Genomic DNA, 16,249 nt, shown 5'->3' on the forward strand with positions numbered 1-16,249 from the left:
AAAACTTCCCCAGCAACAACAACACAATATAAAGAACAAAGCTCCCATTTTTTTCTAAGACAACTCCAAGCGTGAGTACCTTCTCTATCAAGAGTGAAAAGTTAGTCTGCAGCCAGCTCTGCTCTTCAGGACGCCATGACAGAAACTATACACGTCACCAGTAGGCGGAGCTAAACATTTCGGATCCACACACACTGCAGTTGACCCGCCGATGACCCGGATGTTGATATGATGTTAAATTCGGTAATTTTCCCGGCCGGGGCTCAATGAAGAGTTGTAAGCGTCTTAAGGGCCGTTTCATATTCTTCATGATAACATAACCAGATGCCGAGAAAAAACATCTCAAATTGTTGTCTGAGATTAGTTTTTTTCTCTCCACTCACCAGCAGCAGAGACTTTAATCAACCAGCCTGAAAACGACATAACAATTGTGAACATGTCGCAAGAAGGATATCAGTCACCAGCAATGCAAAGCCCTGCAGACAACACGAGGTTAGTTAGTTAATTTTGTGATTATATTAAAAGCGTGATAACCGTATACTGTAACAGCGTGTCAGTATTTAACAGGTGCTGCTCGCTTCACGTTACGAGTTGAAATATATCACGTTTAGTGTCAATAATATCAGCGAGGTAAAGTTTCTCAATTAACTCACAACTAAATGTTGCCCGTGAAGCTCAATAAAGAAAACCGAAACTAGAAAATACCGTAATTACATTAACTGGCTATTGTTTTAGCCAGGAATGTTCAGTTAGCTTGGCTATATTTTGACAGTCGTTCTGGTGGTTCTTCGTTAGCTAGATGAATTATCGTTGACTGAAATTTTGTTGAACTTGGTCTTAATGATATTGTGTTTTATCTCTCACCTAAAAGACGCCTTCATCGTGTTCATATTGCCAATGTTCAGAATGAATACTCGTAAATTATCCCGCAGAGACCCTCTGTTAGCTTCAGAGAAAATGTAGGGACCTTTAAGTAACTGACACAAGCTAACGGCGTCAACGTCAGTTAACGCTAGCTACCATCTCTCTTATTAGCTTAGCCTGCTAACACGACGTTACAGTATCTCAGGTTTGGTGGACGAAACTCCCTTTTCATAAGTGTCATTACCGTAAATGTTGCTAATTCTCGAGCTAATTGTGTAGAAAAATTATGCGAATGTGTAGTTTGTGTTTGATCAGTATCCTTATTATGCAGCATAGCAAAGACAGCGTTAGCTTGGATGTGACGGCTAGCCAACGATACAGTTGGGGTGAACTGTCAATAATACTGTGGCTGAGAGTGAAAGTGACGCTGCAGGCAAACCTTTATATTTTGATCCGATAATAATGAATAAACCAATGTGATGATTCAGAAGAAGCCAGCAAATGCTTTTGTCGACCTCAAAGTTGTACCTAATGTCATGTGTATGTGTCTTTGTGGTTACCTTGAATTGCAAAGCTGCAAAAACTTAATGTGAAAACAGTCTTTCATATGCAGTAAGTCCAGCCTTTGCAGATCATAGCATGACTTGTTTGTTTTTTACTTTCCTCTCCCCCTGTCTTTGATGGATTATATCCACTGTCTTTGTAGGTTAGTTGTTAATTCCTCCCTTTTTATTCGAAAAAGGCATTTCCTTTATTGAATGAAGGCAACTGGATGCAATTATACTTTGAGCAGTGGGTTTCTGAAAAAGTGAGATTTACTCTCCTAGAAATTGGGACCAGTTTGACTGTCTACCACGAAGCAATCTCACGCAGACCTCAGTTAACATCAGATTCATAGTGTGCAGGTGCAGGATCCTGCTTGAGAGCCGGGGCAGAGGCATATCTGTGATTAGTTAAGTGCAAGAATCTCATTTCATATGCAGTCTAATGAAATTGAATGGTGGATGCACTTTAATAATAACCTGTCTATCAGACAACATGGTAAATCAATGTGGTTATGGTTCACAAGCCAAATACCCTGACACAGCTCTTGCTGTTATAGTTAATACATTTTTTTAAATGCTCATTGACTTCATATGTGAGTCCTGTTTTTAAACATAAGATTGGTATAAAATATGGAAAACTGCTTATAATAAACATGCTAAACATTTCTCAGATTCAGTGGGACGGACTTGAGCCCTTGTAAAACGCCTGACAAGTCTGTGACAAAGCTCAATATTGAGACTGGACTTTAGTAAATCTAAACACAATGCATACAGCCTAGATGTCTTCGCTGTAACCAGAAAAACAGTTTATACACAGTATAGTGAAATCAAGCCCTGTATTTAATAATCCAAACTTTTTGGTGTGGACGGTCAGAAAGACTTAATTCTAGTTCTTTTTGTTGTTTATTGTCAGGTTGTATTGGACTATATTTTCCTAAAAGATGTGGGCAAAGTTAGGTCTACCTCCATTTATCCAACACTTGTCATTTCCAAATGTATTGATGGCTGATTTATTAGATTGTATTACATTGTACAAGAGGTGTTTAATTTTTTCTTCTGGTCACTGGGTAAAGGCTTTGGTTGGATATTGTGACAGTTTGATTTGGTAACAGTTGCTTCAATTGTCTGTTCATCTGTTGATTACTTTCTCGACTGATCGATTAGTTATTTGGTCAGTAAAATTGTGAAAAATGTTGATCAGTGTTCCCCAAAGCCACAAACAAAATATAATCAGTTTGTTGTCAAAGAGAATTAAAGAAACCATAAAATATTCACATATATAACGCTGGAATCAGCTTCCAGCTTTACTCTAACCGATTAATCACTTATCAAAATTGTTGACGATTATCGTTGACTTATTGTTCCAGCTCCAGTGGTAATGCAACACTCATGCCTCAGATCATAGACCTGCGATAACTTCTAATTTCTCCTTAACAAAGCTGAAAGACTATTTTTAGTGTTCCATATGTGTATATGCAAATACAATGCAAATATCTGATGAAAAATATAAATTATCTGGCCTGTAAATACTACTCATCTAAAAATACAAGTGTTGACATATCTGTTTTATTTTGCAGGTTTTATGTTTGCATTCATTATTTTTGTTCCATAAACGTTCCTGATATCCAGCTCAGAGCTCAGATAAGTTGGCCCGTTGTTAACTGTGCGTTTGCTTATTCTAATACACACAGTTTGAATGCAAATGAGGCACAGAGGCCCAGCCCCGGGAAGACACCCATACAGATCCTGCATGAATATGGCACCAAAACTGGCAACCTGCCTGTGTATATGATGGAGAAGGCTGAAGGAGAGGCTCACCAGCCCAGCTTCGTCTTCAGTGTGAAAGTCGGAGATGTTAGCTGCACAGGTGAGTTACAGTCCCACTGCTGCTCTTGATAGCTGCCTCTCACTGGATTAAGCCTTGTGTTTGAGTTGGAAACCATACACTATTTATTCAGAAGCAGAACTCCAGCCTGCAACGTGTGATTTGTCACCCCTGCTTTGTTGTCAGTTACTCTAGAACAAAGCAGGTCCAAGGAAGAGGATGAGAAGCGTTTGCAAAGCTCCTTGTTGAATCAGTAGTAATACTCCACATTTTTTTAAACATTTCTCAAATCGATTTTTCCAAATGTGCATTCCTGTAGCCTCGAAACATCTTGAGGAATTACATTTTATAAAATTTTGTGAGTACCTGAGTGACTTGCGGTTATGGTCAATTTTTCATCTGACTGTGATATAGTTTTTTGTAATTTATCAGATACTCTGTAATGTTGTCTGTTGTTGTTTCAGGTCAAGGTCCCAGTAAAAAGGCTGCTAAACATCTGGCTGCAGAGGCTGCCCTCAGTATTCTGCACATAGACGCTGGAACAGTGTGAGTAGAGCTGAAATGATTATGAAAATAAAATTAATCAGCAACAATTATTATAATTGCAGACGCAGAGAATGACTGTGCTTGTAATTATGTTGTATTTTGTTGGTTTTTAATTAGGCACTTTTTTTGAAATCGCAAGAGTGATAAAAGAAGCTTTCTAAGATAACGAGGAGGAGAAAACAAATGTTTGTTTCATCTTTTTAATTATGTTTATTAGAGATCTGCAGTGCCATTCCAGCATGTAAAGATAGCGTATTGATAGCTGTAGCAATTGATGAAGGATAAACATGTCTGGTCAAGGAGTAGTGATTATTGATCAACGCATCAGACCGGCCCTCAGTGTGACATATTTATATCCATTCTGTATTGTACCATTTAAACAATCACACATATGGGTAGTTTTTTTCCAGTTCACTTGTGCCAAAAAATATTTTTTGGTTGTGCTGTTTAGGACAGTAACACATCTGCTTTAAATTGACTGCTTAATGTCAGTATATCACTTACAACAATTAGCCATAATGTAAATACCCCTAATATCAGATCTCTTGATAAAAAGTTGACATGATTTGCTTTGAAACTCCCAAACCCACCCCTCAGAGGAGTGAGCATGTGTCAAGGTGCACTCATATCAATCTAATGAAACAGCCATCTCAGCCTCTGTGTATATGTATAAAACTTTTTTAAGAACATGCCAAAAATGGTTCCTAAATGTGACTATTTGTCTTTTTCTGTGCCATCATGTTGCTTCATAAAACTGCACATTTTAGAGTGGCTGTGAATTTTGCACACCTGTGTAGTAATCATGTTTTTTAATCGGCATCGTGATAAAATACACCTGGCAGGTGAATGGATTATCTGGGCAAAGGAGAAGTGCGCAAAATCTGAGAGTGTGAATTACAGAGTCTTTAATCTTTTACTTCATCTTATTAAAAAGTAAGCAAAAACTAAAGTGTTGCATTTAAAATGGAAAAAAACTAAGAATTTGAATGCATCATCTTGGGCTTCAGTAAACTGGTATATCTTAGATAATTGAGTAAACAATCGGCAGGTGAGTCTGTAATGAAAACTATTTTGATAGCTGCAGCCCTAAATTGACTTTGTCCTGTGTTCAGTGATCTGTTGCAGCTGTGGTAACTGCTTTGATGTAATTCCCAACAGGACTGTGCCCGTGAAGTCTGAGAGGGCTGAGAGTAACGGAGACGCAGCAGAAACAAACAACCATCCCAACTCAGTGGGGATACTGCAGGTGTGTGAACCACGGCTGTGTGTGTGTGTGTGTGTGTGTGTGTGTGTGTCTGTGTGTGTGTGTGTGTGTGTGTGTGTGTGTGTGTTGCCTGTGGTTGTAAATGATCAGATTCATGTGTACTCCGGTGAAGATTTTCTGCCCAGAAATGTATTTACCTCCATAGATTAAAAACTGTGTCTGCTTGCTAAGTTATAATTGAAACTGGCACAAAGCAATAGCAACTTGAACTGTATTATATGACAACAATTGTCCTGAAGTAATAAAATACTAACCGTTTTCCTGTCCTCATTGCTTTCTTGTATTTGCCCTATGATCTCAGGAGTTGGCATTGCAGAGAGGATGGCGTCTTCCTGAATACTCAGTTTTACTGGAGGCCGGTCCACCACACAGGAGAGAATTCACCGTTACTTGTCGAATGGAGTCCCTGTCAGAGAAGGGTGTGTGAGATTTTTTGTGAAATCTGCGTAAGGGACTGCAGTTTAGCGTTGTGCTTCCCGTTCTTATTCTCCGTCTGATGTTTTCACAGCTGTAGGAAATTCAAAAAAGGCAGCAAAAAAGGCAGCTGCGGAGAAAATGGTGGTCAAGCTCCAGAGTCTCTCAGGCTGTTCTGAAATCACATGGGTACGTCAAAAACTTCTTGCCTGTGGGAAGTGACCACTGGAGGCAGCTTCAACATTTCATTCAAAGTCTTCAATTTGTGTCAGTTCCTTGTGTTGCATCTCATTTTTTATTTTTTTATTCTCTAGACTCCTAAACCAAGTGTACGATTTGAGAACTTGAGGAACTCGTCATCAGAGAAGATTTCTTTGCTGAGAAGAAACCCGCTGAGCATTCCCAACACAGATTACATTCAGATGATGTTGGAGCTTTCCAAGGAGCAGGGCTTTGAGGTCACATACTTCAACATTGGTAAGAAAACACACACACCACATCCGCTGCATATAGGGTGCTTTCCATTCACCTATTGTGGCTCCTTACTTCCTCACCAGTATAGGTAAGGCCATAAATAAAACTAAAAGTACAGTAAACGTGCGTTCCCACTGATGGAACTTTCCCCAGGGACACAGATCATTTGGAAGAACTTAGTTTGTTTCTGTCACAGGAACCAGGGTGTGAATTACATCATTTCCAGAGACATTATTCGCCTAAGCATAACTTGATTTCCAAGCTGGAGGACGCATAATTGGCTCAATGGAAAGGACCCACAGGGAACGCTGCATTTCTTTTTGCTGCTTGTGTCATGTTTTGGTGTGCGTGGCTCTCTCCTACAGACGAGCTGACGGTGAACGGTCAGTACCAGTGCCTGGCAGAGCTGTCCACCTCCCCGGTCACCGTGTGTCACGGGACAGGCATTTCCTGTAGCAACGCTCACAACGACGCTGCACACAGCGCCCTCCAGTACATCAAGATCATGGCCTCCATCAAGTAAAACCCATCACAGCCAACATTCGCCTCACCTCTATCGTCACATACATCAGCAGTCATGATGAAGCTGTAGATTGTTCTTCCTTTTAGTCTTCCTGCTCATGGATGACATGAAGTTAAGGTATATTTTTATAATTACGTATATCACAAAGCAAGATCACACTGACTTTGACTCGGTGACTTTAGACAGTATTTGTGAGAGGACAAACTCATGTTAAGAATCAAATCTAACTTATGTCTTTAGGTTGTACCATCATGTGTTATGTCAACATATTTAAGCAAATGTACATGTGTAAATGAAATAGGAACAGTAGGAAGCGCTTCCTCGTGCCATTTTTTTACATGTATGGTTTGAAGTACTGTCAGGCTTTATTTGTCCTTTTTCTTTTTTCCAGTGTGCTTCAGTGGAAAATGTTTGCCTCTTTTTTTTTTTTTTTCTTTTGTCCGATATTTTTAGGTTCCAATTGACTTAATTTAATTATTTTATTCCACATAGTTTATCCCTGCAGGATCATATTGAGCTGCATGTTGTTTGTGCACAGCCAAAAGAAGATCTTAAACTTTTAAATTACTTGAGAGATACCTGCCCCTCTGTGAACAAAATGAAATGAAATTGAAAAAGAGATTATTTTTACTATTTATTTTTTCCTTATTCCACTCCTCCATCTGTCAGTATGCAATCTGCCGTACAAAACCGTACAAAATCTGGTTGACTGTTTCTTTGTAGATATGACGTGTCTTTATATTTTTATTTTGCTAGTTTGTTAGGGGTGTGTGTGTGTGTGTATTTGTGTGTGTGTGTGTGTGGGTGTGGGTGGGTGCGTGCGTCTGCCTCACATGTGATATATTTAAAAAATCGATGTGAACTGAACCCTCAACAACATGAAATAAACTCTAAATGTTAACAAGTGTTGGTTCCTCTTGATGGTCACACAATAGAGATTGCTGCGTTGCTTCCAGAGACGTCTTCAAGTGTTATTGACTGAATCCTCTCTCGAGGGAGATGACCGATTGACAGCCATCCGTTTTTGAGGCTGCACATCCTGCTGTATTTGGCACAAAGGCAATTTCCATCAGGGCCCGTGCACTGCTCCTCCGTTTACTCTTCATTTGTGTGGAGAGAGGGAAAAGAAAGCACGTGTTGATCGTATAAAAGGATGTTCAAAGGGGCTGAACAACTTCAGAGGAAATGTCTTATTGAGTTTTTTCTGACCAATATTATGTCTGCAGTTTAAATCAGGATAATTTTATTTAAATCAACAACAGGGCCTGTATTTGTGGTCTATGTTGAAATAGACAAGATACATTTGTACTCGGTATAATAACATTTTCTTCATTTGGAGAAGTTCATTCTGAAGCCATCTTATTGCACAGTATAGTATAGTTCATGAGTTGAACCCACATTTGTGTTAGATGAGTGGTGAAGTTGACATCAGTCAAAAATTACTCAGACATTTATACAGCTACATAGTTGCCGCTCTATGGTGACAGTGACAGACTTGCAGTAAGTCATGTTTGGCGATGATATGTAACCGATAATATTAGGGTTTAAAAGTCCAAAGTAACCCTTTCATCGTTAATACATTAAGAGTTGGTTTGTGATTTCAGAAGCATTTTAACAATTGGAGCAGAATCAAATAATTGATTAATGAGCGACGGACAGAAAAATAATCAGCAACTTTCACTTGACAATTCAGTAATCATTTGTAATTACTCGAACAAAAAAATACTAAATATCCCCAGTCATAGCTCCTGTGAAAAATATGCATCTTCATCACTGCAAACTAAATAGATGTAGGTTTTGGTCGGTCATCTGAATAAAGCAAAACATTTGAATATGCCACCACGGACTCTGGGGAAACGGTGACATTTTTAATGATTTATTTTATGACTAAACTAACCAAAAAAATTGACACAATGAAACCTGACATTGACAACCGTGAAGGACTTTAGGGCCTCGTCTTTCTGTACAAAGCACACACACACACACTCGCCATCAGTTGAGTTTTACAGTTTTATTAGAACAAGCACTATGTAGCAGCAGTGTACAGTGTTCATGGAAAGATATGTACTTTGTTAAAATTGCACTTTAGAAGGTACCCATCGGGAAATCGATTTGAAAGAAACAGAGCTGACACAGTGCTTCGTGATACATGTCAGTCTGAAAAAAAAAACCCCACACATGAGAGAGGCCAATTGAGGGGAAAAAAACAAAAAACACTTCTTTTTTTTTTTTACTTCTTTTTTTTTTCATAAGGCATCTGCAACATTCATTGGCAGGCTAAGTTGTCTAGACATGCAGGTAGAACGATGAATGAAGAAAGCATGAGGAGGTTTTCATGAGTATTTATTTGTTTTTTCACTACGGTCTCGACTCTAACACGACACAAAGCTTCACCCCCGCCTCCTCGCACAAACGCCGCGATTCAGTCGCCGATGTAGGAGGGAAAATAAGGAATCGGCTTCTGCAGTAGTGACACTTTCTATAAGTGCTGTATTTACAGTGATCACCAGAGATGTATTGGTTACATGTGGGATTAGCAGAGCAGTGCAGAGTATTTATTTAGAACACTGCAAGCATTTTACAGTCAAATAAACCTTTTTTCTCTCCTAATGTCAAAGAAGATCTCCAAGACATCTGGACCTAAACGCTGTCTATGGATATAATCGATCATCTGTAGGCAGGTGGGGACCGGATAATGTGCAGAGTTGTTTATGGCATACCTTCTTGGCATGGGGATTTCTTCTCAGTAGTGTTGGTGAGGCATTAATAAATGCGTTAAGGCACAGCAAGTGAAACTGACGAGTTGTAGCATTGACTTTGTAATCGGGGGGGGGGGTTAAAATTAAAAGCACAGTAAAAAATAAGGATATGGATGCAAAGCAGTACTACCTTTTTGGTTTTTCATCTACAGTACCATATGAACAGTGCACACAATGGATTTGCTTCACATAGTTTTCACTCGACATATTTATATTCCCTCTTTTGCTCCTGCAGTGTCTTCGCTCTGCAGTCCCGAACAGAGCTGCAACTACAGTCAGTTAATCAAACTGTTTTTATCAATCGACTTAGTCATTCTTCAAGCATTAAATATGTTATTTTAGGATGTCACTTTGGGCTCCGGCAAGTTGTGAGTAGTATTTTAAAAAAAATGTCTTCACACTTTCTAGACTAAATGATTGTTCAATTAAACATTTCAGTCATTTTTCCAAGCAGAAAATGTCAAACATTTGCTGGTTCTTGCTTCTTGAATGTAAAGATCTGTTGCTGACAGTCAAGAGTGGGGTTTCAGACTGTGGGTTGGAAAAATAAAGCAATTCTGAAGATGACTCTTTGGGCCGAGGAAAATTGTTGAGCATTTATTTATTTTTATTATATAAACTAATTGAATCAATCAATTAATTGTCAAAATAATCCTTAGTTGCAGCCCTAGTCCCGAATGAGGGGACTCAAGGTGTGACAGTGTGTGACTACTTGTCTGTGTGTGTGTGCGTGTGTGTTGTGGTTGACCTCAGTCAGAAGCCCTGTGTTATATTATTTTCTCACTCTGTAACACAAGAGGGGGACACTAATTAAAACATTAAAGCTAATCTGCTTTGCAATAAAACACACAAACTGCAAATAAGTGACTGGTGCTTTGCGAGAAGCCCAGATCATGGCAGTAAAGTCTCCTGGGAATCAGACACATTGATTAAAATACCATCTTTGATCCGTGTACAGTGTAATTGTTACCGTACAGACTCGTTTGGTTTCAACATCTAAAACATATAAAGAAAAAAAGAGCAGATTCTGACCTTCAGTATCCTGAAACTGCACTTTCACAGGCTGACCTGTAGGTGGCTCCAGTGTTTCATAATGGGGCTGATTAAACGCTACTGGCTGATGAAGAAAATAGGAAAGACTTATTTTATGTAACACATATTAGTTAATAGTCATTATAAAGCATTTATCATTTGCCTTATTCTGCATGACAATATTCTACAACTTATACTTAATTAACTAAGAGTGTTACCTCAATAACCTAATTTCTACTGAGTAAGCCAAGAAAGTTGTTGGACATGAATTACAATCTTAATATGCTTTGCTCAATACATGTTCAACAAATTACTACCATCAATGAGTAGGTATTAGGATAAGGATAAGTGCTTTATAATGATTAATAAACATCCAATATGCGACTAAGATACATCTAGTAAATGGTTGATAAAGGTGCACAGGTGTTTGTAAACATTAGAACAAAATGGAGTGCATTTTTGAGTTATTCTGAGCGGACGAGAACTACATGTGATGATCATTTTTTCCAAAAGAAAAGTTACATAGTGCACCTTTAACATGGAATGTGACCAGGAAAAGTTGTTTTTTTAAATCATAATTATAATTGATTGATAATTCCTTAAGAAAAAATACCAAACAGTGGCCTGTAGTGAAAAAAAAAGCTTTTACTTTATTTAGTTTTGTCATTTTATATGTACTTTTGGGGTTTTTAGAACGGGGATGTAAATTTAAGATATCTCTCTGAGCTTTGTTGAACTTTGATGGAAACAGCAAAAATGTGCAAAAACACCTCTTAGATTCAGCATATCACAGGACTAACTGCTAACGGCTGCTAACTGTAGCTGCTGTTAGCTAGTTACCTCAGTTAGCCGTGCAGTAAGTGGTCTGGACTGGCAGATCGGAGTGGTTTTGTGAAACAGAACGGGCCAGAGCAAGCTGGTTAGCATGCTAATTTTAGTGGACATCTCAGAAACTCAGCACATAGACATCCGTCATGACGTTAAAACAATTATCTCCTCCACACTCTTTTGCTAGTTTTAGTTAATTTCTTTATATGACAATTCTTACATATGTCACCTTTAGCGTACACACTGGCTGGGTGTAGATGGAAATATGTGACTGTGTTTCTCATGTTTCACCGTCACATGCTACTTGTAAAGCTCAGAGGACTTCACAGTCTCCACAACCTACTCCACCATCTTTTCTTTGACCTTTGATCCACATGAATGTTTGATGTATGAGTCCATAACTCCAGTGAGACCCAGAGGTCCATCTGCACCACATTCAGAGAGGGAGTCTGAACTTGTGCCCACTATATATGGAGGGAGTTATGCGTGTATTTATGTAACCATGTGATTCAGAGGAGTCGGTCTCATGTAACTATGTTTTAAAATTAGAAGGTGGGAGGAGGGGGAGGGCCGGTGAGGTCGTCCCTCTATTTACACAAAATCCCGCTGCAAGGAGAAACCGGACTCCATGACAGATCCGTGTTGATGGTTCACAAAAGGAAAACCTCTGTAAAGGTTGTGGGTGTGTCCCACATCACATGTCCACAACACCAGAGTAGGATTTACAGTTGAATCTCCTTCCACCACGTGACGGGCTGCGGGAAGATCCTCATTAAATATTCCATCTACGGACGCCGCACTTCCTCTGCTGCGATTCATTTTTTTGTTTTTTTTAATGAGTTGTTTCCCGAGAGAGAGTACTGCTATCCCACAGATTCAACAGTAATAAAAGGCAAAAAATAAATAAAATCTGCCAATTCACATAATGCTATTTCACTAAATTCTGAGTCCAAGATATTTTATAAAAATACCTCTTTTTTTCTACAATAATTGATGATATAGTAAATACGGCTTAATGCCAGTGAAAGCTGCTCTCTACACATGCATTGTATTGTATGTAATCAAAAGGACTACTTCATAGACTAGTCTAACCCAAACTGCTTCAAAGAAAGAGCGCTGAATCGTGTGTATGGGTGTCTTTTTAAGGCAAGGACATACTCAGAAGTCAAAGGAGCCGAGGAAAGATCTACATAGGAGTGGTACGATTGTTGCCCTGACAACCCAGCTTCGACAAGCACAATGAAGGTGATCCTACGGGATGTTTCCATGGATGGGTGACCGCGCGGCAGTGCCACAGAAACCTCGACGGGGTTGCCAGGCGTTGAGCCATCCCTCAGCTCTGCAGTCCATGCACACGGATGTTTATCATTAACATGTTTCTCTTGAACACCTCATGGTGCATAGGTAACAGCCTTTCTTGTCTGTGATGACGATCTGACGGACGTGTCGGTCCATGTGCTACCACAGGCTCACTGTATACTCCATGTTGATGAAGCCGGGGTTTTTGCGGAGCTCCCAGTACGTGTTGTTGGAGACCCACCTCTCCCTGTGATTGGCATCAACCACTTTCCTGGAAGACAAGAGAGAGAAGTGAACAGTGGGAGTGATAAAACCTGAAAGCAATGAAGGGGAAATGTCATTCACAAAGAAATGGGGGAGACATGATCAGACAGATTAGATCTCAGCTCGTGTCAGGTGTATTAACGAGGAATTTACAAAAACTGAATGAGCATTGACAAGTTGAGAGTGGAGATCATAGTTGAGGCTCACAGCCATGATTTCCTTTATGTTTACACAGTAATACGTCATTTAATTTTCTCTAATTATCTGAGTGTGATCATTTTCATCTCTCTCTCTTTGGATGGATAGCTAATTGCCCTAGATTTGATTTTTTTCATTTCATGTGATTGTTTCTTCAACTGTTTCACTGTGTCCTTATAATATGAGGTCAACACTGGCTAACATGTGGGCCACTTTGCATTTACAGGAAGTTGTAATGAAATGTGTTATAATGATTTAAGGCCTGAGGAACAGGATTCTCACTGCATCATTGAAACACAGTGACACTGTACTATACTACAAAATTGGTTGTTTTTTTTTGGGTATTTCCCCCTCGACATCACAGACGAGCCAGACGACAGGGAGCAGTACAAAGCAGCACTGAGGCCAGCGACAATGTTACAGTAGCCATTTTTTTTACTATCTTCTATTTCAGTCTCTCTTCTAAGTGGGAGCACTGCTTAAACAGGAATAGGTGGGAAAGTTATGTTCAGACTCCCGCACACATCATAACATCACATGTTATGTGATGTGAGTTCACCCAGGTGTCGTGTTTCCGTCACTGCTGACTGGAGCTGGAGTTGATTAATACCTGTTACTGCTGCAGAGTGACCTGGGAACGAATGCTGACTGTACCCTTACTGACAAAGTGCTGGGAAATGAATGAATGAGGGCACTTCTAGAATGTGTGTACATAGAATTAGAAAGATATTCCATAATAAGTATACTGGAGCCCTTAGGTAACAAACTTTAATAGACATCTAATGTTTTCAACGCCATGAATGTCTTCATCAGAGTCAAACAATAAAAAGAGTTGGATGCTCTTAGATAGCTTCCCATAATCAGGACATAATCTGGAAAAAAGTCTTTGAATTAAGTTTGTTATTTCTGAAGACATTCCTGACACTAGAATGTCCCAGGACGAGCTGTCAGCTCCATGTGAAATGTTGGAAAGAGTCCCTCACATCATCCCTTCACATATTTCTGTCTGGGTTTAAGGTCTCTGTGCTTACTTAAAGAAGCACGGCTCCTGTTTGGCGTCGTTCTCCTCTCTCCACTTCCTCCTGGTTCTCTGCAGGTCCTCGATACGCTGCTTCTCTGAGGAGGCCATCTCCAAGTTCCCCTCCTCCAGATACCTGTGTGACCCAAACATTACTTTCAGTAAATCAGATGATCATGCAAAGCAGAGCAAAAGCACAAACATCTTATTTGTGGGAACGCAGCTGCTGATTTGATGCCACACCTTTGATCGGGCCTGAATCGGGCATCTGTACGCGGCAGAACATCTTTCAACTCAGGGCAGAGTTCATTCAGTTCTATGGCAAACCTGGTGAAGCCGTAGTACAGCTCGTAGTCTGTAGGCATGGAGCCTGATGAGGAGAGGAAACAACACAAACAAAAACCTCAAATCTCAAATAAATTCATGAATATTGTTACGTTTCCAAATATATTGTCTATTTACACTGACAATCATCTGCAAAGTCCCTTGAAAATCTGGACATTAAGTGACTAGTAACAGCTATTTTAACTCTTGTGTGAAGTCCAGCTGTGGCCCAGCGCTCACCTGGCCTCCAGACACATTTGGCAGAAGGTGGGACACCGCAATAAAGACCCTCGTGCCATTTTCCAAACAGCCTGTGGATCACTTTCCCTTCTTGATCCATCACAAATCCTTGAACCTCATTCACATTAGAGCTCCAGTAGTTTCCCTGAAAGATAAATAACACAACCTTAGTCTCCCTCAACAACAAATAATAAGCAATCATAGTGAATAGGTGAATCTTCTTCACATGGATTTCAGAAGGTGTTTACCTTGACAAAGGTAAGTTTGCAGAGGCAGGCGCTGCTCTTTGTGTTTCTGATGGTGATCTCCCCGTAGTGTTCGATCCACCGTCGTCCACTGAGGATGTTGTGTACACAGGTGGTAACTTTGTTCCATTCATAGTGATCGCCAAACCTACAAAAACACAACAAAACTGCCGATCAGCGTGATGTGCAGCCAGAACGTAATTAGTCCAGATGATAAAGACGTGTGATGCATGTGCAGCGATATTCCTTTTCTGTCATCTGTGATGTCTTAATCTGTTTATTTGTTACATAATACATTCAGTGTATTTTCAACAGGGAAAAAAAAAGAATCTTGATCTAGTTTGATCCTGCAGCTTATTCAACAGCCCCAGAATTTCAGCACTACAGTCTGAATGATTTTGTGTGATAAAAATAGCACTGCACTCCTCCCCAAATCTCTCTATCGGGGTTGTTAATGGAGGGCTGGAACTCCTTATAGATTCAACTGGCCCACATGAGCGCATGTACGGGTTACACATTTGCAACTCGTCACATCATCATCTTAAAAATCTCTTTCCTTTGTTGTTTTATCATCTGTTATCATTTACTCTTTGAGTATTCTTTCTTTTATAAAAATGCTTCTAGTTATTGTCATATGTTGGATTCTGTTGTTATTAATACTGTGAAGCACTTTGCAACTACGTTTTGAAAAGTACTATACAGATAAATATTATTTTCATTGACTGAGCAGGCGAGGCCTTGATGTCTTTATATAGGGCATAAAGACATAATACATTTTTTATATGTTATTTGTTTATTAAAAAGCATTAAATCAAAAACTGACGAAGTTTGAAAGTTAAGTGACATTTTAAGTAAATATTTGATATCAGGAAACCAATACCTCAGAATTACCAAGTTTACTATAAAAGTTCCATGAGCTAAAAAGTTCTTAACAACTTAAAATTATTAATTGTTTTGTTTCCTCAATTTTTTTAAGTGAGTATTTTACAGTGTATCTATATCTAAGCATTCAGATCGAAGCATCAAAATATACTTAAAGAAAAGGTATTTATGCAGTATGTCACAATTCAGAGTGTTACAGTATGTTTATCATATACAGTATATTATTGGCAGCATTAATGTGTCTTTTGTTATGTTTTGTTTACAACTACACTATTTTGTTTTTACATAAACTGATCATATCTTTTGCATAATGATATATCTGCAAAGTAAACAGTAACTTAAGTTAACAAGTGAATGCAGTGGAGTCAAAAAATAAAATATTTCCCTTTGAAATGTAGTGGAATAGTAATATATTAAGCAGCAAAAAAAATGATCTCAAGTAAAGCACAAATACATCAAAATGATACTTCAGTGCTGTACAGTCCGTGAGTAAATGTTTTTATGCTGCAATCCATTGCAAGTCGGACGTGGATGTTGCTCAGCTGGTACTCCTGACCTCCAATGGTCATATGTCCCAGTGCATTTGCTTAGGAAAACATGGACATGGAAAACATGTTTGTACGGAAAGTCCGTGAACTTCAAAAGAGGCTACAGCAGCTGAGGGCACTGAAAAAGAAATGGGCTGAGAAGGTGTGTACTATGTGC

The 16,249-nt window shown here is 39.2% G+C and overlaps 2 protein-coding genes across 8 annotated transcripts in view; one reads left to right on the forward strand and one right to left on the reverse strand.

The window, feature by feature from the left end:
* The first annotated feature begins 209 nt into the window (after positions 1 to 209).
* Positions 210 to 7,356, forward strand: prkra (protein kinase, interferon-inducible double stranded RNA dependent activator). Of its 2 annotated transcripts, none has more exons than XM_030427226.1 (8): positions 210 to 492; positions 3,101 to 3,276; positions 3,699 to 3,780; positions 4,939 to 5,026; positions 5,346 to 5,463; positions 5,553 to 5,647; positions 5,773 to 5,935; positions 6,298 to 7,356. In XM_030427226.1, exons 1-8 carry the CDS (start codon positions 437 to 439, stop codon positions 6,453 to 6,455), a joined length of 936 nt encoding a protein of 311 aa, XP_030283086.1. In that variant the 5' UTR covers positions 210 to 436; the 3' UTR covers positions 6,456 to 7,356. The 2 variants fall into 2 exon arrangements, with proteins under 2 accessions (XP_030283086.1, XP_030283087.1); XM_030427227.1 differs by lacking the exon at positions 210 to 492 and adding an exon at positions 788 to 1,069.
* Positions 7,357 to 8,447: 1,091 nt separating this feature from the next.
* Positions 8,448 to 16,249, reverse strand: part of osbpl6 (oxysterol binding protein-like 6) — a 52,294-nt gene continuing 44,492 nt past the window's right edge. For all 6 annotated transcript variants that reach the window (XM_030428306.1, XM_030428304.1, XM_030428308.1 and 3 more), the window contains 5 exons: positions 14,666 to 14,810; positions 14,418 to 14,562; positions 14,097 to 14,223; positions 13,867 to 13,989; positions 8,448 to 12,644 (listed from right to left, as the gene is read on the reverse strand). In XM_030428306.1, the coding sequence (XP_030284166.1) occupies positions 12,533 to 12,644; positions 13,867 to 13,989; positions 14,097 to 14,223; positions 14,418 to 14,562; positions 14,666 to 14,810 (652 nt within the window). In that variant the 3' untranslated portion in view covers positions 8,448 to 12,532. The remainder of the gene's footprint in view (positions 12,645 to 13,866; positions 13,990 to 14,096; positions 14,224 to 14,417; positions 14,563 to 14,665; positions 14,811 to 16,249) is intronic.

The sequence above is a fragment of the Sparus aurata genome, chromosome 9 (genome assembly GCF_900880675.1).
Source record: "Sparus aurata chromosome 9, fSpaAur1.1, whole genome shotgun sequence".
NCBI classification, from domain to species: domain Eukaryota; kingdom Metazoa; phylum Chordata; class Actinopteri; order Spariformes; family Sparidae; genus Sparus; species Sparus aurata.